Source organism: Rissa tridactyla, chromosome 7, assembly GCF_028500815.1.
Source record: "Rissa tridactyla isolate bRisTri1 chromosome 7, bRisTri1.patW.cur.20221130, whole genome shotgun sequence".
Lineage (NCBI taxonomy): Eukaryota > Metazoa > Chordata > Aves > Charadriiformes > Laridae > Rissa > Rissa tridactyla.
In genome coordinates this window covers 566,415-592,064 of record NC_071472.1, presented here as the reverse complement: position 1 = coordinate 592,064, position 25,650 = coordinate 566,415, and the positions used below count along the sequence as shown (strand labels likewise).

The following is a 25,650-nucleotide window of genomic DNA, read 5'->3' as shown; positions in this document are numbered from 1 at the left end:
AAATTCTTAACCAAAAAAAGACAAACTAAGTTCAAGAGCTGGTTGAAACACTAACAAGGATCCTTATTGGCAATGAAACAGAGCATTTTCAGAAGCATTTACAAATCAAGCTTCACAAACATACTGATTTCTGCCAGCAGATTATAGTTTGCTTTTTGTCCCCTAACGGCCCAAAACAATTCAAGCAGGCCAGTAAAAACCGGATTATGACAGCTATCTTCAGTTAGGTTTTCTTCACTTAAACACTGTAACTTCATTTTGAATTTACCAGCGAAAATCAGATCTGCATGTGTTAGATTCATAACTGAACCTACCTTCGCTTTCAGATCAGCACAAATCTCCTGTTGTTTTTGTCTGGTATTAGCCAACACTACTTCTGCCTCGTGAGCAGCGGAGGCTTCCGCAACAGTCGTCGCTGCCTTAAGTAAAAAGGCTTTCCTAGCTTGAACCCAGTTTAATATCAAGACTCTGCGCTGATTCCTAATGAAATGGTAGCGATCCCAAGCTTTCTCATGAACAACCTAAAAAAGTAAAGAATTTCAGAAAGGTTTAAAAACTATGCATTAATAAAATAAAATAATTCTAGAGGTTTTTGCAAACCTTGAATATAATTGGTTTAATTATATCACCAATATCCCTACGGAATCCACAATTCGGGGCCCAGAAGTGTTCTGCCAGGTGCACATCAGCCTCCCAGTGTCGGGACAGTGACACCACCCCAGCCTATCCCTGTTCGCCACATGGCACTTCAGTGTCCTGACCCTCCACTGCTCTTTTCTGAACTACGCTTTTGCAATATGAATGAATTAAATGCAATGGTTCCTTCCTGCCCTAAAGTACATAAAATGCAAGTAGGTCCTTTTCAATACATCTTCGGACATATTGAGCACTTTCTGTAAGCTGAGGCTCTTTGTAGCAAATTAAGATCTATAGAGAAACAGAACACCAATTAAAGCAATTGTACAAATGCCGTACAGAGGAGAATAGCTTCACTTTTTCTGTCCTAACAGGAAAGCTGGAAATAGATGTTTAGCTTGCCAAGCAGCATACTGCCACCATCAGTGTCACCACCTAACAAAAATGATGAGTGTTTGATCTTAAATACGCCTTCTTCGGCCCTATTCAGTGAGGTTCCTGAGGATATTCAAGCCTCAAGACTTTGACAAAAGCAGTAACAGGTAAGGCTGCACGGACTGAGGCAGCAGAGTTTAGGACCTGTCTTATATCCCCAAAAATACAAGTTACAGGGATGAAGGAGATTCTAGAGATGGCTATCTGCTCACAAATGTCAAGAGGACCACTCCTGATGCTAACTTCCAGGCTTTTGGCAGTGGACAGGGGGATGCTGACCCACCTGGTGCCTAGCTCACAGAGATTCCCATTAGCTCATAGCTGGATGACGTAAAGTGGTACCACCACCTCTGGAGCTTCTCTTTGGTCAAACGCACACAGGCCACCACCTCAGAAGTTCACATTGACTTTGTTGCTGCCACAAACTCAGGTGAGCCTTACTAGCAAGCACCTCAAGCTGAGAAACCTATGAGCAAGAAATGGGATGGAGAGTCTGCACTTCTAAAACCAGACCTCTCTGATGAGCTGCTACTGGATCAAGCACTCTGTGTGTGTCCACTGTTCATTCTTCTTCAGAGGGAAGAAGGCGCAGAAGGCTCTAGGTTTAGTATTCTAATGTCACACAAATGTTTTAAGAATAGATTCTTAGAACTGTTTTAACATTTCTGTATTTGTCACACTAATACACATACTAAGAGATATCAATTCAATGCAGAATTATGATTTTTCATTTAAGATTTAAAAAATATAAATTTAACCTTCAAAGAATTAGGGATACCCATTAATAACGGCTATGCTTAAAATATAGCTACATCGTACAAAGCACGTAATTATTTAGCCTAGTTCTCACAGGCAAAAGTTCTGAAATCCACCAGAACGTTATTTTAGGTGAAACTACGCTAATTATCAGTATCGCTTCACTGTCAATCCTTTGCACCAGGCACTCCTCAAAGACAAGGAAGTAGATGGTCTAAAAATACTTGCAGAGATAAAAAAAGATTCCTGCTTTACTTATGACATCCTGAAGTGTTCTGGCCTTGAAATGGGTTTCTCTATTAGCTGCTATGTGCTTATTCACCGTGGAGTGTAAAAGGAATCAGCAATCAATTTGAAAGGCATTATGCATATAAAAATAGCCTCTCCCCGAGAGCAGGAGATAACTTTCTGCTCTTTCTGCTATATATGTGCCACAGACCAATTAAAGTAACTATTCCTAGACAGTGCAACAAAGCTATACATCCTCATAAAAAATAAAAATACCGAGAGAAGCAGAATAGCATGACATAACTATAAAACTGTACAGCAAAAGCAATGCTAACAAACTAATTTTGTGAATTTGGCTGTAACAGTATGTGGAACTATAAAATCTCCACAGTGCTCATTCTGAAGAAGCGATAGGTTTTCAAGTTTGTGCATTTTGAAGACAAGGACATCCCTTCTTCACTGTGCAGAACAAAATTCACCATTAAGAAATTTTAAAATAAAAAACTTTGACAAACATTCTTTAATACAAATGTCCACTACATGATTTATGTAAGAATTTATGTAATTGATCTAATAGTTAAAACAACACTGACCAGGTCACGCCGAGATTTGTGAGGAAGGTATCTCTGCAGCACATCGAGGTACAAAGTCCTCCTCCTCCCAAGATTGCTTGGATACTGATTGAGAACAGTCTGAAAAACCCACTGATCTTCTTCATTCCAGTCAATGTTCCTACAGAAATGCAAAACAATCAGCCCCAGTATAATTTAACATTTGAGAAGGAGGAGTTTGGTTCTCGTTTATTGTTAAAGGCCTAATCTTTCTGCGGGCTCACAATCCTGAACCTGTAAACTGGATGTTGGATCAGAGCTGAGAATTTTAGATTTACTTCAATGAAACAAAGCAAACCTATATTGCTTTTCTAATGTGACCATTTATTGTGCCACCATTCAAATTAATTGTTCCTTTCCTAACCTGGCTTTTAACTGGGGAGCGATACCGTGTTTCTTAAATACATTACACTAATGAATAGTCACACCACACGGAAAACACAATGTGAAAAAGGAAGATGATCAGCCTCCACCCCTGAGCACTAAATAAAATTATCAAAATCAAATGAAGTGATAATATCTGTACGTAGCTAAATGAGGAACTAGTTTAAAAACAAACTTCTGACAGCCATAAACTCATCCACAAAGCATAAGAGTCACAGCTTTTTAAAACAGGAGGTGTAGCAATAAGTATGCATTCATGTATTTCAGAAAATCAGAGTAGCAAGAAGTAATAAAACTAAAGCAGAGTTCCACAGGTTTGGATTTAGTAGATTAGATTTTACCCTCAATCGGAACTCTTGGCCTCGAAGGGATTAACATCGGGCTTTTATTGTCAGCATTAAAGGAAGAGCAGCAACACTGAGTCAGACCAAAAGGTCTCTCTATCCCAGTGACCTGTTTTCAACAGTGACTAAAAGCCTAGGGAAAATTAAAAGGCAGCAATCATATGACTCTACCCCCAGCAAATTCCTGCAGCCTCCAACTGTCTGCAGCTCTCGGACTTCCTGAGCCAGCAGCGGTGTCTTGGTATTTAATAGCATTGCACCTCCAAGATCTTAGAACAACTTTATCCTTACACAGGCAGAAATACCAGGTATTTAAAAAAAAAAAGAAAAAAGGATTTTTTTTTGTGAGATGCTCATATGTAATTAATATTAAACTAGATTTTTCTATATGATCTAGCATTATTTTTAAAGAGAGAACAGTGAACACAAGTATTAGAAAAATTCTATGTAATCAGTTTAACACAACATTTATTTAAAAAAACATTGTACATTAAAACCACTGTGTATCATCACCGTTGTACAATGTCCTGGGACACTGAAGGAGGAAACAAGAAGACATCCCTGTTAGTTTTAAGAAATGGAAAGCTTCATCTATAGACATATCTCAAGAATGCAAAGACATAATATCCCATTTCTACAAACCATTTTTGAAGTAATATCCCGTCAGGCAAGGGTACCCAATCTCTTGATGACATGCTTGTCACCTTTTTTCCTCTCTCCTGGCACTTCCTGATGTTGCATGCTTCGTGAAGTTGGCATAAATTCGGACAGAGTTCCACTCATCTTCACCTACCTAAAGGCATTCATTTTACAGCTTTCTTCAGGCAGACTAACGGACTTTGTTTTTACCGTTATGGTCTTAAGAGGAATTTAACCTTCACCCATCGTTCTGGAGACAGCCAGTGATCAGAGGTTCTTTTCTCCCCACTTCAATTCTTCACCCTCTGACTTTCATAAAACAAAAATGATTCTTAGCTTACTGTAACATTTTCAGCACAGTCATTATTCCAGGATCAGAATGGTGGCAACTTAATGACAACCAAATATGAGGAAACATTAAAATCACTATTCCCTAGTAAAGAACACCTTGTTTCTTGCACTCTATGTGTACTTTTTCTTTATTTTGTTTTCTTTGAATACACGTTAGAAGTTACTCTTGTCTTTTATGCAGACGGCACCACATTGAAGATGGCCAGGTAAGGAGAAATCACATTCTACCTCCTTCAATAAACTCCAATAACATTATCACGGCCTTTGATGCTACAAACACATCAAAACATTAATTTGCTGTAATAATGTTTGTATTGCATACAGAGTGATTCCAGTCATGAAAGGGTTTTTTGCAGGGAAATATGACGCACTAACTCTTAGCTGGCACCCTGTGGTAGTGCTTTTGAGTAGCTTATCTGTTTATCAATGGAGTAAAGTGAAAGCGACACATAGAAAATTAACTTTAAAAAAAGAGTAAAGTGTCCACAGGTAGCAGTACCACGTCACAGGACAAAGAGCACACACTGATGCTAAAAAGCGTCTTTGCTTTTCCAGGCAAGAGCAAGCTTCACAACCCACATTTGTTGACAGCTCTAGAATAATTCACAAAACGTAGCCAATAAAAAACAGAAGTCAACAGCAACCTGACTTCTCACAAGAAGAACACCAACCAGACAACTCTCATCTAGCATTCCCAAGGCGGTGAGCGGGGCATATAGAATAGAATGGTTTGGGTTGGAAGGGACCTTCAAGCCCACCCAGTGGCACCCCCTGCCCTGGGCAGGGACACCTCCCACCAGCCCAGGTTGCTCCAAGCCCCGGCCAACCTGGCCTTGAACCCCTCCAGGGATGGGGCAGCCACAGCTTCTCTGGGCACTGCTCCCTGATAGAACATCACTAAGTCATACCCTACCTTGCAGCCCATTGACTTCCCCATTTACACAAGACTTGAAGCACTTGCTGTGTGGGGCTGTATCACAGCACAGCAGCGCAAGCTCATACAGAAAAGCTCCCCATCACTTGTGCAGATACAGATTCAGGACTAGGAAAAGTACAGGCATAATCCTGACTTGCAGGCTCATTAGTAGGCTAAAATGAATAAAGTTGTTGAATGAAATAGCTTTTCCTCTACAACCTTATGTGAGCTAGATATCCATTATTCGCATTTTCCACCCATTTTCCTTTCTCTTTTTATAAACTGGGTGAAATATCCGACAAACTATTTTTAGGACCCAGCTGTTTGCTATTAAATCCAGACATCATGAAAAGAAACAGAGGTAGGTGGCTTCAAAACTGGGGAGAGAAAAGATCCAGCTCCTGTAAAAAGTTTATTTGCAGTGACTGACAACTACCAAGCAAATGTTGGAGACAACATAAAAAGTGAAATTACATTAGCAAAAGCAGAACAGCAATGAAAGTGTTTCTTTATAGGTGATTGCTTAAATTTCCCATGACAGACAATGAATATAGATGGCTGAGCTGAGTATTTTTCACATGCTAAGTCTAAAGAAGAAATATTGCCCCCGAAAGTGAAATGGGGATAAGGAATCCTTCGAAGAGGGGACCGTTGCAGTAATACCTTATAACCCTCAAGCGGCAGGTCTGGAACAGCAGACACAGTTCTGCAAAGACATGAGTCCCCAAGCTTTGACACAGAGGTGGGATGGGAAGGTGTGCTATTTCTGCAACATTCACTGCCTCGAAGAAAAATGTCTTGTGATTGATCCTCAGAAATTAACGTTTTAAACTCCTCCCTTTTCTCTACAGGGAGCTTTTCTATGAAATCAGTTCATTTGTTAATTTTAGAATTTCTCTGTCACAATTGGATATTCTGAGGTATAGGCTTTCTGAAGAGTAACTTGAATGAACAAATTAATTATTCTTTGCTATGATTTAAATCTCTTTCACTGCTACTACTCCTACTGATGCTGAACTAAGTGAGCACAATAATATTTTTCTTAAGATAACACCTAGCATTCTTGTCTTTCGAGACCCAGTATTTTATTTATTTGTTTATTAGAAGAACTACCACAAAACCCTGCTAGCCTTTACTCAGAGGCAGTACCAGCCATCCTAAGAGAGTGTTTACTAGTCTATGGGTTGGATTTTGAACTACCTCTTATAATTTCTGAAAGAAATCAGCAATCCTCTCCTGTGAGTCCTGACACGCCTCAGTATGGTGCCGTTTGACCACGTTATTTTACTGACAGTAATGAGATAGTTCTAAGAGCAGAGATTCTCTTTTGCAATAATCTGCCTTAGACACTTCTGACCATACAGCTGTGTGAACAAATACATGTCTTCTGCCTACCAGAAGAGCAAGGCAGAGTAAGATCCATCCTGGTCAGGAAACTTTACACCATGAACTTGACAGCGGGGAAAGCCCCAGATTCTGTGGTCTGAAGCCAGCCTGGAGATCTGCTCTGCCTCAGCACACAACGGCAGATGTACCAGCTTCTGCCTCCTATCTCTCACATCTTTCCCAAGGTTCCCTCCGACTCCTATATTCCTCTCATGGCCAGCTAAAACGAGATAGAGAAATTAAGGTTTGTGGAAGATACTCTAGGGACAATCGGCTGTAGCTAGAACCACAAGTAGTTTATTGTAAGTAAGGACAAACTGAGTGCCAATGTCCTGGTTTGTCACCTGTGCCAAAATTTGTCAGCTGCACTGAGCTTTTGTCAGCTGCTCATAGGCAAATAGCCAAAAAAAAGAAGAAAAAAAAAAAGCACCATGATCCAGCTCAGTCTATTCGTAACAATGAAATGCATAGAGAATTTCAAAATATTCTGCCTGATTGAATTCAAGATGTCATCTCACTTAAACTTTTGTAAAATTCCAGAAAGGAAGATATCATCTAAAACGAGTTCGAAAAGTGGCAACACATTTTACATTAATATTTAAGCTAGTATCAAGCTTCTTCAGTGTCAAGATATTGACGAACTTTTACAAGGCTGAATGCATGACCCAAATTTTAAGTGTAGTGCTTGCTTTTCTTGTATGCACCATTCTATTCGAAAACAGTACAATCCTTATTTTATTTCAGAACTGAAACACTGCAATTGTCTTATACTCAACAACCCTGAGGCAGCTGCTTCCTTTGAAATAGATTTACCCAGCATTAATCCTGGGCTTTACACATTCTAAAGAATATAAACAACTCGGAAGGGCAGCCACCCTCTCCACCCTGTAATCCCCACACAGCCTTTGCAATAGCAATGTACGCTTGATGCACCGCTCTCTTGTAGAATCTGCAGACAGACAGACGACAACAATACCACCAAGTGAGATGTCAACCCTCCCGACCATTAATTATGTCAGTGCCGATTGTTGTACCAGAAACATCCTGTTAATGGGCCTGAAAAGAGGAACCAAATTTACTTGACTTAGTCCTAATATCCCATCCACTTGAAAGGATGCTGCAGAGGATACAGTGCTGAACATGCAATACTCCATTCTTCCGTTATTTAAATAATTCAGACATCCTTGGAAATTGTGGTAAAATATAGTAGTGCTTAGAGAATCACCAGCTATAACAAATACATCAGTTCAAAGTCCACAATTTGTAGGATAACTCAGGACTTGGGTATTTCCCAAACGCAAAAATTTGTGGTTTAGCAGCAGTAGAAGTAGCAAATTTAGATTATTAAACATTATAATCCTATATTATGCCTGAAAAAAACCCCAGATTCTTCAGTTTCTAAAAGCAATAAACACTGTAACATGCATTCTGGTTTCAGCACCCACAAACTATTTCAGCAACAGCGGCAGAAGATTTAAGTGACGCCCTGTAGGTGTACCTAGAAAAAGAGGGGGATTTAGAAGCAGCGTGTGATTGTTTTACCAAAGAAACTGAGGGACTTTCCTGCTCTCCCCAGTTTCTTCTGCCCAGGCTTCAAAACCATTCCACTGACCCTCCTATACCCAATATTAAAACCTGATGCCATCCTAAAGAATATCAGTAGATGCCAAAAAGAAGTCAAGGCTGGCCCAGTATCTGCAACTCAGGATCTCCTGGAGCCAAGCTAGCCTCAGCAGAAAAGCTAAGCTCTATACTATTAATATATAGATATGTTAAATTTCTACATCATTATGAATATTTATGCTCTTTCTGAACTTCTTTGTTTACAGAAAAATCTCTCCTCCTCTCAGTTATTCGCAATCAGAGCTACATAACATTTTTTACATTTTTTTAGTGATGAGAATTACTGCAGTGATCTGAAATTTGTGAAGAGAGTGGACCTATTTATCTGCTTTATAGATAAGCACATTCTAAATCTCTCTCAGAAAGACTGTACTTTTCTGACATAAATTTGATAGTGTAATTACCACACAGAAAGAATCATTTCTATTCATACAAAAGCACGTGAAGAGGACATTTGATGCACACCAGCTTGTTGGTTCTTTAATCCACAAAGCATTTTGCTTATTATTTCAGATGAGAGCATTTCAAAGGACTGCCTCCATTCCCCCAGCTGCGCCATTACCGACTAGTTAACCCCAGCGAGCTGGGCACTGCATCACCATTCTCTGCTCTGCATAAAATAGAACCAACTCTAATGGTAAAGGCAACCGTAGGATCTATACATTACAAAATACATGGTAGTTATTTACTTTATACCCAACAAAAGAAACCCAGAAACAGATGTTGTTACCTATATAAAACTTTTAACTGGTGATCAATCTCTTGAAGCTTGGACTGGTACCCACTTGCAAGCTTTTGGTATTCATTGATAAGTAAGGTCTTCAATTCAGGATAGGGGCATTCCAGAGACAGTAGTGCTGAAGGAACTTCAAGGAAAAGTCCGTTTTTCTCTTCAAAAGAATGCGCTACTGCCTGTGATGAAAAAAACGCTACTCAGCAGACTACTCTGCATTATACTTTCTCTCAAAAAAAATTTGCTAATTAAACTTAAAAGGAAAAGCTTACTTTTGTGTTATAGTCTTCAAGCTCTCTTTCCAAAGCCAGACTTTCAAGGATAAGGAATTCCAAAATTGCCTTCTGTTGCTTCTTCACAAGTTCGATCTATTACATGAATTATGTTACTGTTATTTCTTTATCTTCTTGTAATATGAAAGCTCTTACTTAGAAACTAAGAGCCTGATTTCCAGTTCCACACTGCTGTGCTTTTACATATTTTAGTGAAGCAGATCTGCACTACGGCAAGTACAGAGGTTACTGGATACTCTGAAGGTGAGTTATATTCTCAAAGTATTACATAAAAATAAATGAAAATGCTAAAAATACAGTGATAATAAATTGTAAAAATAAAGTTAAAATACCAACCTGCTGTAACATCTCAACTGGATTGAACTTAGATTTCAGACAAGATTCTTCTGAGAGGTAACACTGCATTTCAGACAGCCTGGATTTCAAATTCTCTTTTAGTTGCCAGATAGGAACTACAGTATTTTTTTGGTATGTATCCCGCTCCTTTGATAATTTATGCTCTAGATCCAAATGAAACATAAAGCTTTCTCAAACACACAAAATATTACACAGCACTGTGCTTTCTAAACCTGTCAAGACAGGGATTTAAAAACTCAAACAAATAAAGATAATTTTGACTATAATAAATAATCAAGACATGAATAAAAAATTCTTACCCAAGTCCCTCATATCCAAAAAAAAGTTGTGCTTATGGCTTTCTTCATCAAGAAAAGTCTTTATATCTGCTTCTGCTTTTTGCCTGGAAAGTATGAATATGAGTTTTACAGAAGCTTTAATTTCTAATTCATTAAGTTTTCAAGAACGATAAACCTCCAATACTCTAATAACTAAGTAAAAAGGGAGATTCTCTGTCTGGGAAGGTATGAAGTGCAGGACTCGGACATGAAGGTGATATGGAAGCCACCCTCCTCTGAGCAAAGAAGTTCTCATTGATCTGCTGTATGTAGAATATGCAAGCTCACAGACATTATTAATGTTCCCTGTTGTAAGTGGGAACTCAAAATGTGTATCTAGAGACAGATTCTGAAGGAATTAAAAAGTATCTGAAAATGTCTGATACTCCTACAACTACATGCTCTTCAGATGTTGATAGGTCAACTAAACAGCTACGAGGTCTCATGGAGAGGAACATGCAGAACATCTACTCTGTTCTCCCCTCCCTTCACACGTCCTCTTCATGTCTACAGACCTCTTTCAATGTAGCTCACAAACTCTCATGCCCTGCACAAAAAGTTATCCTCAGTTCAGGTGTTTTAATCTTCTCCTCCTAAGTGCCTGGTATGCCACACCAGAATCCGTCTGCTGAAGTATTTCTTTAACAATGGCTAATTAAGATTCCTGAGCTCTTACCTGTTCTCACTCAGTCTTTTATGCTCTTGCCACCATACTCGCTGATGCTGTTTTAGCAGCGTTTGCTCTTTGTTAATTTTTGAAATTTGCTCTGTTTTTTTAATCTGCAGGAAGAATTAAAGCTTGTAAGTATTTTGAATCTGCTCAATAGCTTCATCAAATGCCTTCCTGTGGAAACTTTTAACTTCAGAATGGCGAACCTAAAAGCTTTTTTCAAAACTATGTTTTTCTGAAGAATAACAGGTTCAAATGTAACCAATTTTCATGAAAAAAAATTATTACATTCACATCACAATTAAATGAGAGGAGAAAGTGAAAAAATGCAGTCCATTTTCTTCTTTCCCTTCTTCTTCCTTTCTTTCCCATCCCTATTTCCCAGGAGGTGAAGGGGAAAGAAGATGAGCAGGAGAAAGAAAAATACACTTTCTTACAGATGAGAAGATGAAAGAGTGAAAGTGTGTCTTTCAAGAAAAAGAATTTCAAAAATTGATTACTAAAAAAAAGAGTGCTTTTTCAAAATCTATCCAATTAAAGAGGCTCTGAAACTGTCTGAGGGCTTCACAAAAAAATTGCTTCCAATTCCAACTTCAGATAAAATAGAAATACGTGCTTTTGAGATAGATGGAGTTACCGCTTAAACTAGAGGAAGCGTCATCAGGGAAAGGCTGATAAGTGGCAGCCAGATGAGCCTGGCCAACTAACAATGAAGGAAAAAGATCAGAAAAAGTCTGTGGCTGCCAGAAACCCCTGAGACAAGTCAGTTGTCTCCCATACTCCCGCCACCATGACTGTCTTCTGGCCTCTCAGCAGATACATTTCAGTTCAGAGTCAGCTCCTTTCCTGCTCCTTCTCCTTTTGCCACCTAGCCACCACCTTCCTCCCTAACACCAGACCTCGTCCCTGCCCCAGCCAACTTCCAGCTGCAAAACCCGCTCTGATTCCAGAGGCTCCCACAATTCAAACACACCCTGTGTTTTTTTCCTCCCCAGACTTTCCTTCACGCAGATACAGTATTCTACTGCAGAACGGTAGCAAGGCAAGAGAAAAAAATAAATTGGGAACTCTTGTCCCAGTTCAGAACAGGGAGAAATGAATAAAGATCCCACTCCACATCTAGTTCAGGAAAGAAATGGCATTCTGAGTCAAAAGTGGTAGTTTGCCACTTGGCTCACGTGGAGGTAATTTGCCCTGTTACAAATGCTCCGTCAGCTTTCCTGCTGGCGAAAGCTGGACAACCCACACAGTGCGCCCTCCGTGTTCACACGCGCAAGAACAGGGAGAGCAAAGCCCCTCCAGGGAGTTCTGCCCACCCTCCATCGCCCGGGCGGGTGCTGCCAAGCAGCCTTCTCAAAGAAGGTGCTTGTACAACTTCTCTTTGCAGCACTCCTGCACAGGTGAGCAAGAATCCCGTCACTTCTCGAACCACAGCCTCTCATTCACCCACCACCAAAGCGGAAATCTTACTTTAAAACAAAATACCTAAAATTTTGAAGCAAGAAGCATTTACACCTCTCAAACGAATGAGTTTAATGTATCTGGTTGAACATACCTGGTTTCTAGACAGTCACACAAGGAAGACCCACAACTAGAATTTGGTTAATCCGTCATGCTTTTGCAGCAAACCTGCTGCAGTGGCACGGATGGGTAAGAAGCTGCAACAGGTGCTATGGAGAGGTTCTGTGACTGTGACTGAGAAACAAGGTGTTTATAGGAAGCTGCATATGTGACTGTACTGTAACGGTTTGAAAACACCTGGCTTATGCTTTCTATCAGTATGTTACAATGCTTTTGAATCAAAGATAATGTCTCCCTATTTTATTGCTTACACATTTTCATATTTAAAAAGTTACTTATAGCTTCCTCTTGATTACCATTAGGTGCTTAAAAACAGACTTCAGCAAACAGAATACTGTATTTAAAGTAATTTGAAAATACATTTTCAAAACTAATGGGAAACGAAAATTGAAACAGATCTGTACATAAAGTTTAATATGCCTTGGAATTATTTTATAGCAACGGCAATGATATTTATCTATAAGTGCTGCAATATTAGCATTTTCTCTATGTGCTGTATTTTTCTTTCTTAAATGGTCAACTGATTTACCGTTTGCTTATTTGGTTCTACCTCAATAGAGAAGTAACCCAGCACTTCTGAATTTGGGTAGCTTGAATCAGCAACAAAAAAGTAGTAGGTGGGGGCACATTCTATACTCTGTGGAGCTTTCAGCATATATTACTACCTACTCAGTTGGAAAACACTTGAAAAGGTGAAATACCAAAAGACAGATGATGAGAAATTAGTTTAAAGCTTGAATGAATTCAGTAGAATTTTGTACTGCAAATCCATGAAGAAATATCTGCCAGAACTTTTGATATATTACACCCACATGTATTAAAGGAAGCAATACTAGAAAGAAAGTATGCAATTTTTCTCTCACTCAATATTACCCTTTTCTATTTTAAATATAAAGGAAAGACCTGCACGAGCAACCCCTTTTTTTGTTGCACGGCCTTCAGGATAGTAGTGTAAACTAGTAAATTATGCTTGTTGGTACTGTACATATTTCATTTACTAAGGTTTAAGAAACAGCATCAGAACAAAAAAAAAGTATATGGTTCTGTTGCTAACAAATATATTTCATTTAATAACTTCTGTTCAAAGAACTTTTAAATATGTTTTAGACATGAATTTCAAGGAAATTATCTTTGTTTTTTTTAAGAACTTTATCAGACTCCTGTATGTCTTCAGCAAATTTCCCTTTGAACTCTGCCATCCTGTCTGAATGAAGACTCTGAATTATATTTTATACGTGCCAGAGGCATCATCTGATCTGGACCCTTAGTCATCCACACAAGAAACTTTAGTCACTGCATTTTGCATAGTTTCTATACTCTCCACATCACCTTTCATTACAATGGCTATCCACAAAATTGCAACTGTTCAGAGGAACAGCCAAAGACTGGAGAGACACTAAATTGCCATGTTAGCACAGCCTACGCATACAAAACCGTGTTATCCTTGCACTGGATTCGCAGTTTCCTGAAAAAGCATCCAAATGACATTATGCTGAGGGGTCTGTTTCAAATTGGTAATTTCTGTCCTCTTCTCTTTTGTTTCTCAGCCTAAAGGAACTATTTCAGCTGAATGTGTATCAGTGTCAGTTTCTTCAGAAATCACTTCTTTCTGTGAATTTGATTTTTGTTTTCTTCTAAAGATACAACATTTATCAGGGAAACAGTTATACGCTAAAAGCAGTTCCACTCTTCCAAGGAGTTAGCCCTCCACCGTGTTTCTGGATCAATATTTTACACTATTTCCACACAACTGAAAAGGAAAACATACAGAGGCAGAAACACGTGCTCCAGAGAGGCTGGAGACTTGTTGGGCATCTGCGTTTCTGGCAGTTTGGCACATACTCTCCTTCAAAAAAAGCAAAATTTTTTAAAGGGAAGTTCTTAAAAATACAAATCCAAAGAATTTCTGGACATCCACAGCTAAAACCAAAATCTATTTATTCCTAACCACCGTCACCCTCCAACCCTGCTCCAGCTACTTGCAATACACAAGTACTTACACACAATCCCGCATAAAAGAACATCCATGTCTTGGCTGTCCCATTAAAAACAAGAAATGCAACACTTAAAATTCTGTTGTGGCTTAATAGCTACAGCCTTATGATAAGCTGCACGGAAAACACCTAAACTCATAAATAGGTTTCAAAGAATTTATTTTCTTACGACAAACTTGTTGAGACTAAAATATGTTATTTTCTGCCCACTGCAACATCGTGAACAAACTATTTAGTGTACAGCTGGATGAGAGCTAAGATGAACCACAGTCTTCTCGTACATTTGGGTTTGCCATCTAAGGAGCTTGTTCACAAAAATATTCCATGTTTTCCCTGTTGGTTTGTATGTAATGTTGGAAGCAATCAGAAGGACCCCCTCAGAATGGCATGATATTTAAAAAAATAAAAATAAAATTCATCAGCTCTCCAGTGTTGTATGTAACCAAGACTGACAAGCCAGGCGATACATATTCATAGAAGACCCACTGGGAAGCAAGATACAATGGCACTCAAGCATGTCATCTTTTAAAGCTATCTCAGTTTAACCGGACTGGTTCTACCCAGTGAGGCCTGGCTGCTATCAAAGCCGCTCTCTGATTTCCCCAGTGCTGCAGTCTCAGAACTCACACTACCTGACTCTGATTGCTAATTGCGCGGTGTCACCCAGCAGCTGGTCCGTCTTACTGCAACCTGCAACACAAGCATCAGCAGCCACCTCAGGTCTGCAAGTGCTGAGATCATCCCAGTTCCAGAAGCATGCCACAAAGCCACCTGAACGGCTCCATGCCAAGGTCCAACAGGACCTAAGGGTTTAGTTGTCACGTCACGTGAAAGCTGAACTGTTTCTCAAGCAGATGCACCTCTGGAGGCAGAAAAGCTGCGTGCATGCAGCACTGAACCCAAGCTAATAAACCAGGCTAAATACAAATCTGCTGGCTACATTAACAACAAAGGTAAACTGCATTCCAGATAAACGAGGCACCCGAGAGTTGACATAACGTAACATAGGTCTCATACAACAGTTCTGCTTTGGGATATGACCCAAAGAAGAGACACCTTGACCAGCAGGCTAGCATCCTGTGTGTTTAAAGAAAATCTTCCTTGATACTGTGGAAAAAGCACATTTTCATTCCTGCAAGCATAAAGCAAATAAAGCTTTGTAAAAATAGAATGTCATTTTTACAAAGCCTCTTTTCAAAGCAGGGATATACATCATCGATTTTAGTATTCTGTTAAAATAAAGATGGAGAAATTTTAAAAAGACAAGAATAAGAAAGAGAATACAATGATGCTCCGAAGTCCTCCTTAGGTTTTTGGCAGAAGAAAAGGACAAAAGTCAATCCGCCTCCTTGCATTTGCTTGTCTAAAGGTAGTGTAAAGCTAAGCAAATTAGAACAGATCATGTATGAATCTGAATGAGATAAGCCACTCACATACGAAGTGGTTTATCTGCAGTTAGTTCTAGTATCAAGTTGTCAAATTTCATTTACCTATCTTACATAGACTTGTATTAACATCAGTAAGTATAATCAACACCGAACTCAAAATACTTGAAAGTGTTTAACTCCTTTAGGTTTTCTTATGAAAAATAAAAAAAAAAGTTCATTCTTTTTCTTTATTATTTGGGGGGATGGGGGCGGTGTACTATGATGATGAAGGTCATATGCAGTATTCTAGAGTTAGCTACGTCTGAGCTATATCTTAATCTTTCTGGTTCTCTCTTTACATTTTCTTTAATATTTGGTCCTTCTTCTACAAAGGTAAAACTCTGTCATAACTTTTGGCGTATGCCTAGTGTAAAGGATGCAGGGAGGCTGCCTGGAGAGCTACCAGTGTTCACCCCGGTCCTCTCCCATATTTAGAGACTGGTTTCCACTTTCCATTTTCTTTCTTGGGTTTACAAATTCTTCTCTTCATATTGTACTCTAATTAACTTGCACATCGTTGAAGACGTTGGGTGTACCATGGCCAAAATTCTTTCAAAATTGTATCTCCTTTTTTAAGATACTATATTGCTTTGCTCTTTTCAACTCATATGGCACCACCCGCTGTTGCATGGATTTATTAAACGTCTCTAAGATCAGACTTGCAGAGAATATGAGTATGTACAAACTTTCCCTGTCTTTTTGGGAAGCAGAATCCATGCATATTTTGCACCTCTGATTCAAAGGAATTCCATGCTCTGGCATTAACGTGTCCAAATCACAGTAACGCTAACTGTGATAAACTCTCATCTTTTGACCCCTTTTGCTGAACAATGTCACAGCAATTTGTTATCCCTATTCATTCTCAGATTCCTTGGGGCAGCAAAAAGAAATGTGATCATTGAATTTTAAAATTATTCACATTACAAATAATAAAAAAATCATACCTTTAACTGAATTTTTGCAGATGCCATTTTTTCTACTGCAGCAAGTTCAAAGAGATGTTTGTAGTCAATAGGTTTATATTTCTGGCTGCAAAGACCATTTCTCATAGGAATCACCAGATTTTCTAGTTATCACATAAAACACATCTAGTCATTTCAAATTCTGGAGAAATATTTTAAGAGTGAGTCATAAAATGAAACCATTATAGATAGAAATTAGAAAAAGTATATTTTAACCATTAAAGGTTTCCATAACAAAGAGATTTTTAGTTAGTGAATAAGAATTTGAAACAAATGCAAGATAGTATAAATTATATAAGAAACATTAATCATTTGTCTGTTTACAACGACTTTATTTAAAAAGGTTTTTTTTATATGTGAACTTAAAGAATAATTCACTTTCAGGTGGGTTTACTGGTATTTTAGTAAATTCTAATACGGAAATACCCGAGTTTCAATATATGCATTCTTATTTCACAAATTGGAAAACTACCTCAATATTTATTGTAACCTATGGATCGAGCAATAGGAGTAATTTTCTTCTAAAAGGTACATAACTACTAATTATATGTAAACAGTGAGTTGCAGTTACATTTTCCATTCTATCTCCAGCCATAAGAACAGTATAATTTCGCTATTAAACTTCTGTAGGCCCCTGGGAAAACGATGTACTTCCTTAAAAAAAGAGAAAGGCACTAAATTTCAAGGAAAACATCATACTTGGTTTCTGCTGCATGCAGAATGAATTATAACATCCTCTTTATGCAGTCCTATCAACAGTATTTGAAAGTCCATGACAGTATTGAAAGACCATTGTCCAAAAAAACCCAGAGGAAGTAATTTTGCTGAAAAAGCATTTGTAGTCAAGGAAGATTTAACCAAGCTGGTCTTTCACCACACAGTGAAGATACCTTACAATGATCCCTTTAAGAAGTTTCATTGAGGGATTGCCATATTCCCCAAACAACAGTCACCTCAAGTTTACCATGGAGTCCCCCTTTGAGCTTACATTCACGTTCCTAAAGTCCACTAGCTTTATTTCTCTTCCCCCTTGTCAGCTTCCTAAGAATGATAACTTCCACCAATTCATGGCCACTTTAACCCAAGGCATGTTATGTATACACCTAAAACTGGGTGAGCCAAGGCCTGAGAAGACCAGCAGCTATATCAGAACAAATCCAGAAAACCAAGGCTGCAAATCCCATCTGAACAAGATTTGTTAACAGAAAAAGAAAGCAGCACACTCACGGTAACCTTAGATACACAGCTGCCTAATATTAATGGACAGATTCTCCTGGGTCATTGGCTTATGCCAGACTCCCATGCAAACAGAACTGCGTCTTTCTTCCCCTCTAATCATCACCCACAGTTTCCACAGGCAATCCCTTTGCAGTTTCCACTCTCTGAACTTGCAAGGATACACCACCTACACAGAGGAAGGCTTCCTCCTCTCCTCCTGCTTGTCAGTCCTGCTTTCTTCGCCGCTAATCTTCTCAACATGCAAATTAATTCCACCAAATCAGTGTTATGCTAACCGGGTTATAGCTTTGATTTTGTATTATGACTACTTTTTTATTCTTTATATACCTTACACAAAAAACATTCAGTAGTTTGATCCCCTAATTTCTTCCATTCTATCCCTCCAATGAGCTTAGTATGAATAATCTTCTTTCTCCCAGATTTTAGGCCTTTAGGTAGCTTTGTTCATCTGTGGGCTTCTATTCCCCGTCAATCCAAGTTTAAAGTTCTCATCCTTAAATCAGGAAGGTTTTATGTGAAGATTTTTTTGCCTTCCTGCTGAGATTGCTTACAACATCGTTCAGCAGAGATCATGGAACATCATTCTATGTTCAAAGAAGTAAAAGTTCTGTCACCAAACCCTCTGAAAAGCCACTCATTCAGTTCTTCCTCCTAAGCCTATTGCTCCTTCGTTACTGCTCCCAAAGGCTAAGACTCACTTCTACCCTGCTGGGAGTCATTTCGGGCAGTAACACCAGCATCCACAGCCACGAACAGCAGGGTATGGCGGGAGCTTCAGAGCAATTCCACAACATTTCTGCTTCAGGCTCCCTGCAGGCAAATGCCTGGGAGCACCGGGGAGATAAGTCAGGAGATGCATCCTGTCACATTCATTAGAAAAGGAGCAGTAACTGTTAGTTGTAGTACTCAGCGACAGTAACTACTGCTAGAAGTCATTAAGTACAACTCCTTGGTATGGTGCTTATGAATCTCCTGATCTTTGAAAAGCATGATAACGTGATGTGACAGCATTAGGGATCCTCAGTTAATTGCAAGAGAGCATGCTATGATGCGGCTAAGTGTCAGAACGAAGGTGGGACAGCAGGTAAGTGTCAGAACGAAGGTGGGACAGCAGGTAAGTGTCAGAACGAAGGTGGGACAGCAGGTAAGTGTCAGAACGAAGGTGGGACAGCAGGTAAGTGTCAGAACGAAGGTGGGACAGCAGGTAAGTGTCAGAACGAAGGTGGGACAGCAGGTAAGTGTCAGAACGAAGGTGGGACACTGTATCTTCCAGAGGCGATAAAGATCTAAATCTCTCCCCGAAGCGCCCGTTGCTGCTGCAGCAGAGACCTCTGTAAGCACCAAGCGTCAGTGTGTTTGGAAGTGTTGTACGTGCATCCTACACGGACGTCAATGCACACATTGACAAAGTCCTCCTGCTACAGTCAGCTTTTAGCCTTGCCACTCTAACTTCTCATTCCTGATCTGAAGGAGCTCCTAAATGGTTTCACTAGCAGAGGTCTCTCACCACTGGTTCTGAACTGTGGTACGGACATCCAGGGGTAGGAACCCTATCTGAGTATAGCACTCGAACCTGCAATCTCCTGACCAGTTCTCTTTGGTCTACATCAGCATCGTCATCTTCTTAAACTACTTGATGAAATGACAGTTTGCTGTCCCTGTTTGACAGCTCTCACTCCCCGCTGGCTCTTGAAACCCTGCTTTCTCTATGCCAGCCTTATTCCTCAATACGGGGTAGTAAGAATAAGAGACGTGATCAAAAAACAAATCCATGTAATCTTTTTTGCAGCCTTTCTTTCTCACAATATAAAATGAGAGAAGAGGGCTGACAACAAAAAGCATGGAAAAACAGGATGAAAAATGTAAAAGTGTACACTACTGTACAGGAAGCAATAACAAATACAGTGCAGAAAACAACTGGGAAGGGAGAATGAACCATCCCACTAAATGAATAGACAGAACAAGGAATGCTATAAAATAACAGGGAGAAGCACTGTTTTTCTTTGGATAGGTTGTCTTAAACTGTTCTAACCACAGAAAAATGTATTGGAGAACAGTGAATAAGCAGTGAGAATCCATTTACTTAAAAAGATTAAACTTGGTGGTACCTAAAGGGAAAAAACCCAACACTGTTACTATGTTTGGTTTCTAAACAAAAAAAGCTTGCGGCAATGTTTGGAAGCCTTAGAGCTGTAGCTGAAAGTCCCAAATATAATTTAGCAACATAATCTGATATTTTCTACACTCTTAAAAAGGTTTTATATAAAACATATAAACATACATAGCTACATATAGAACTAATGTTAGAGAAAGTAGGTACCTGAGGTACTTCCTCAGGTAACACATCTTCACCAACTTAATAATGTCCCCCACATCTAAGAAAAGAATGAGGAGGAATGAAAGATAAGTTCAATTTCCAAACCTCTAACCCCAAATAATTTCATTTTATCTTTGCCTTTAATATGCTTTTTCCTATATATCTGAACCTTATGAATCTCCACTACTAATCTTCATCTGTTTCTTCTTCTACTGAGGACTTTATTCTGAGGAATTTTCAGAAGTCAATGGGATCTATCCATTTGAGATTAATTCCAAAATCAGGGTCTTGGCATATAGGATGCAAACTTTGTATTTAATAGGTAATATATTGGATGTGTCTTAAATTTTACAAAGAAAATAATTTTTATAGATATGTGTACACCCACAAATGTATACACTTACAAATAAAAATATAAAATATTAACTTTTAGCTTTTAAAATGGCTTTTCACAATTTTCTAGAACAACTATTTGCCAAAGGTTGAGATACAATTACAATGGTAAATGAAAATACTTGAACTTTTGCCCCAGTACTGTAAAGCTTTAGCGCACAGATCCTCAGTAACTTTACATAAGCTAGGAAGCTTATAGGGATAAGGAATAGGTCTTTTCTTTCCAACCTCTTTTTTAGGTTCCTTTAGTAGTGAAACTTGCCAGTAGGTATCAGTAGAAAGATTTTTTTTCCATTCACTATTAAAAGCATAGTGGCTGGAAGCGCTATGTCTGACATACAGTTTTGCAGAGGGGTCTTATATAAAACGTTAAAGGTAAATCCCGCAAAGCTATCCCACCATCCACCCTCAAGTCTCCCTGAAGGATTTTCCTCTGCCACACACCTACAGAAAGTTTGACAACATGACTCCAGATGATGCCTCATTGTGGAAAGACTTTTTTCAAGTCAAACACCAGGGCAGTCCCCCATATCACGAAGACTGGGTGTTGAATGGATGGAGAACAGCCCTGCTGAGAAGGACTTGGGAATCCTGGTGGATGAAAAATTGGACGTGAGCTGGCAACGTGCGCTAGCAGCCCAGAACCCCCCGCAGCCTGGGCTACATCCCCAGCAGCGTGGGCAGCAGGGCCAGGGGGGGATTCTGCCCCTCTGCCCCGCTCTGTGAGACCCCCCTGCAGCGCTGCCTCCAGCTCTGGGGCACCAACAGCAGAAGGACACGGAGCTGTTGGAGCGGGGCCAGAGGAGGCCACGGAGATGCTGGGAGGGCTGGAGCCCCTCTGCTGTGGGGACAGGCTGAGAGAGCTGGGGGGGTTCAGCCTGGAGAAGAGAAGGCTCTGGGGAGACCTTCCAGCCCCTTCCAGGCCCTCAAGGGGCTCCAGGAAAGCTGGGGAGGGACTCTGGAGCAGGGAGGGGAGCCATGGGACGAGGGGGAAGGGTTTTACACTGCAAGAGGGGAGATTGAGATGAGATGTGAGGCAGAAATTGTTGGCTGTGAGGGCGGTGAGCCCCTGGCCCAGGTTGCCCAGAGAAGCTGTGGCTGCCCCATCCCTGGAGGGGTTCAAGGCCAGGTTGGACGGGGCTTGGAGCAACCTGGGCTGGTGGGAGGTGTCCCTGCCCAGGGCAGGGGGTGCCACTGGCTGGGCTTTAAGGTCCCTTCCAACACAAACCATTCTATAATTCTACGATCAAAATGCTATAGTAGTTTCCATATGCAGCTATTAATTGCACAGAGTATTTCATAAGTAGTTCTATTCTAGATTGTGATAAAACAATTAAATTTGAACATGATAGCATACATACCTACATCACCAGTCCTGTGAATTGTAAAGAATGTTGCACGATCTGGTTCGCTCATTTTTATTTTTTATAGCTGTTGAGAAACAAACAGAAGTTTTGAGAATATCAACATTGTGGATACAATCTGAAAAACACATTCTAAAAATCCATATAGTTTTCTGAGAAGAGAGGGCACATCTCACTACAAATGTAATTAGACAGAAATTCCACAATTTCATCTTTCATTTTAAGAGAGATTTCATGTGCCTCGTATCATTTAGTAGCTAAGAAATCAAAATATTATTTCCTTAATGAAACTGTAATGCTGTCACATAGACAACCTATTCTTTACTTTTGCTTTTCAAAATATAACAATCTTATTGACGCAAACGTAATGTAAATTTTTGAGCTGTCCTTTGCTTTTTAGAAATCAAGCCTGAAAAGATCACTCTCTTCTTATATTTAGAGACTGTGGTTTATGTATGGATCCCTATACATCCCCTTTAAGGGTCTCTATTAACACTTGTCAACCCAAGTCAGCTGTTTCAGCAACAGCGGCTTAGCTCCTGATGAGCAACTATGACAGGCGGCACGTATCAAGCATTCACATCATCTTGGGGATAACCTGACGTTTAAGATGCAACACGGTATACAACATAGTAAAAAACTTTGATGTCTTAAAAACCTTACTTTCACCTCAATTAAGCATGGTCTTGCATACAAAGAAAAGCAATAGATCAAAACAAGGTGTTTCAGTTGAACTGAATCAATAGATGAATTGTGCCAGAAGGGGCAGCTCACATTCAACCAGCCTCCCCACAAACCCTCTCTCTCGATCCCGGCTCTACAGTACCAAAGTTTCCTACATACAAAATTCCATCCACTTGGCTACACCTTTGACATTTGTCTGGTCCCACAGCAAGTAGCAACACAGTAAACAGCAGATCAGCAAAATCTGTGAATTTGTGTATCGTGGAGTTATTTCTCTGCTGAACCAGTTTATCCATACAAATTCCAAGGATGGCACAATGCAACAAGAAGGAGGGAACAAGAGCAGCAGAAACAATGGAAAGGGAACTACTCTGACAAAGAGCTATTAATTTCAGTCAAATAAAAATGCGAGACTTCAACCAAAGATATTTAGCACCTTACTTTCCTGTGAGCTATGTTTCTTCATGACAACATTCTGCATTGCAGAATCCTCAAAAACAGCTAAAGTGTAAAAATCCAACCTAGATGGACAACAGTTGCATGAACGAGCTTCCACTATTACTGCAAACAAATGGTAAGTGCTGTTGAAATCACAGCCATAACAGTACACCTACATACACACACACTACTGTTCCTGTGGCTCAAAGTCAGTTTGATATTAATTCTCTACTTGTTAACTATGCAAGTTACAAGGCAAAGAAAATTCATGACCACCAGGCTTTGTACAGTGACTATTCCATGGCCAAACCAAGTAGAAAATAGTGAACACTCATCAATAAAGTGTGACATTTCTCCATGCTTCTTCATGCAATTTCTTCAGTGTTATTTAACAACGCTATGAAACTGTCCCTTGCACTAAACCAAAAATATCAAATTCTAAATGTCATCTGCCTTCACCCAAGAGTGACCATTCATTAACAATAAAGGGACCTTTTCAAATTTGTTCTGAAAGTAATTGACAATATCAGGTGGTCAGAAGCTGCATTGAATGTCATCATCTGATCACAAAGATTGAAATTTAAGATACATGAGAGTAAGAAAATATGACAGTACATGTGGGAGTTCATTCCCCTTTCAAAAGATTAATGTGTATTTTACAATCTAATAGTCACCTGTAGATAAATTCACAGTTCTATCCCAAAGTCTACACACTCCTCAAAAGTCAAGGGAAAAAGAAAGGAAGAAAAAGGTTAGCACATTCATACCGTTGATGCCATTTTTCTCCACTTAAAGCAATTATTTGGTTTCAACTTGTAACCATGTACACTGCCAAATTCATCCAGACAAATGAGGTAATTCTCCATATCAGAAGAAACTTTGGCCTATTTGTCATGGTAATGTTTTATCTATACATCAATTTATCTACATATAATTTTTTATATATATACTTCAGTTGGAACAGATTTTTTAAATAATCAAATCAATTATATATGTAAAGCCTTAAGGTAGGGATTTACATAACACAGTAAAGCATGGGATTTACCTTACTTATCTCTTCAAGATGCACAAAAAGAGTTTAAATGCTGCTTCTTTTCCCACTAAAGACAAAATATATTTTTTCTGCTTCTTCTTAGAAAGGTTGCCTATGCACAGGCTTGTCTTTCTCTATTTCTTGGAGGAATCACTGGAAATATAACTGTAACAAGAAAGGTCCAATCACCAACACACAAACTTTTAAGCTATAAGCTGATCAATTTAAAAAGACGTTTAAAGAAAATTCTTTTTATTCAGGTTCTTTACAGGTCTGTAAATTAGGATTAGTTTTGTATCCCTAGTGTCATAATTCCTTAGATTTCCAGCCTCCAAAATCTTCTTCCCAGGTGGAAGGGGAAGCAGACACATCACAAAATCCTGTAATTAAAAAAAGAGGCCAGAGGGGAAATCTTAAACAAAAAAACAAAAAAAAAAAAAGGAAAAAAAAAGAGTGAAATGCTGCAAACTAGTGTAATTTCCTGGGGACTTTATAATATCCAGCATTATCTTTAAGCTCCAGCAGAATTATGTGACATAATCTTCCACTGAATTTATAGTCATTAAGATTAAACAGGAAAACTTAAAACACTAATAATAAAAGCTCAAAAAGTAGAAAAAAAAATATAGGAAAATTCAAAATATTTGTTTACTACTACTTGACAATTATTTCTTCTTAAGGCTTTCAATGTGAATCACAAAGAAACAAAACCAGGCTTTTTTTTCTTTGCTGAAGAGTAAAACAACCCTTGAAGAGTAAATCTTCCCTGGAAGAGCACATCAACCACATACCTAAATTTAGAAAAAAGGAAAAGCATTGCAGTATATTGAAATTCTTTGTGTTAAAGCTTTTTTGATGGACCAGTGTAACACAGACTTTCATATATCACTTTCTTAGAAAGATCACAAGTCATCACAATTCCTAGCCTCATTCAGGAAGACGTGAATATTCAACTGCGGCTTGGTATTTCTATAACCCTACTGATATTCTTAATAACGTAAGAGTGAAGAATAACAGCACCAAGTCTCTTCTTACACCATCAAATATAACCTATATGTACATAAGGCCAAGAAAACAAGGGGGAAGAACTAACACAAGGATTCTGAACAAGTATGACCATTCTCCAGTGGAGCCAGTCGAGCTCTACAGATCAGCAGCATGATTTTTAACAGCAGCAAGTTCTCTTGAGGGTGTTTGTGTACTATGCTTATTATGAACGCGGAAACATTGATTTTCCTTAGCAGAGATATCAGCAAGGCTACCATATTCTGAGCTTCTGCAAACAGAAATAAATATACCTGCATTAGACTTGAAGTGGGTTGTCTGCACACACTTTGTGGAACCATTTGGACTTGTTAGATTTGTAACAGCCCAGTGACAGCAGCAGCTTTGACCAAGTTGCCAGAATCCCTCAAATTAAAAGCAGGAAAATATATCTATAAAGGAAAACGCAACATGGGATAGTCCTAACTACAGACCGAGACATCAAAGTTCCTTGCAACGTCAAAATGAGAGATTTGCAACAACGAAAACTGGCTT

At 39.1% G+C, this 25,650-nt stretch overlaps 1 protein-coding gene across 2 annotated transcripts in view; it reads right to left on the bottom strand.

The window, feature by feature from the left end:
* The window catches only part of CCDC148 (coiled-coil domain containing 148), a 58,092-nt gene extending 33,832 nt beyond the window's left edge, over positions 1-24,260 (bottom strand). The window contains exons 1-10 of one of the 2 annotated variants that reach the window (XM_054209063.1): positions 24,124-24,260; positions 21,954-22,023; positions 16,626-16,747; positions 10,686-10,789; positions 9,992-10,074; positions 9,672-9,835; positions 9,315-9,410; positions 9,040-9,221; positions 2,649-2,787; positions 315-521 (exon numbers count right to left, since the gene is read on the bottom strand). In XM_054209063.1, coding sequence (XP_054065038.1) covers positions 315-521; positions 2,649-2,787; positions 9,040-9,221; positions 9,315-9,410; positions 9,672-9,835; positions 9,992-10,074; positions 10,686-10,789; positions 16,626-16,747; positions 21,954-22,008 — 1,152 coding nt within the window. In that variant the 5' untranslated portion in view covers positions 22,009-22,023; positions 24,124-24,260. The remainder of the gene's footprint in view (positions 1-314; positions 522-2,648; positions 2,788-9,039; positions 9,222-9,314; positions 9,411-9,671; positions 9,836-9,991; positions 10,075-10,685; positions 10,790-16,625; positions 16,748-21,953; positions 22,024-24,123) is intronic. The other variant, XM_054209062.1, reaches the window with a different exon arrangement.
* Positions 24,261-25,650: the final 1,390 nt, after the last annotated feature.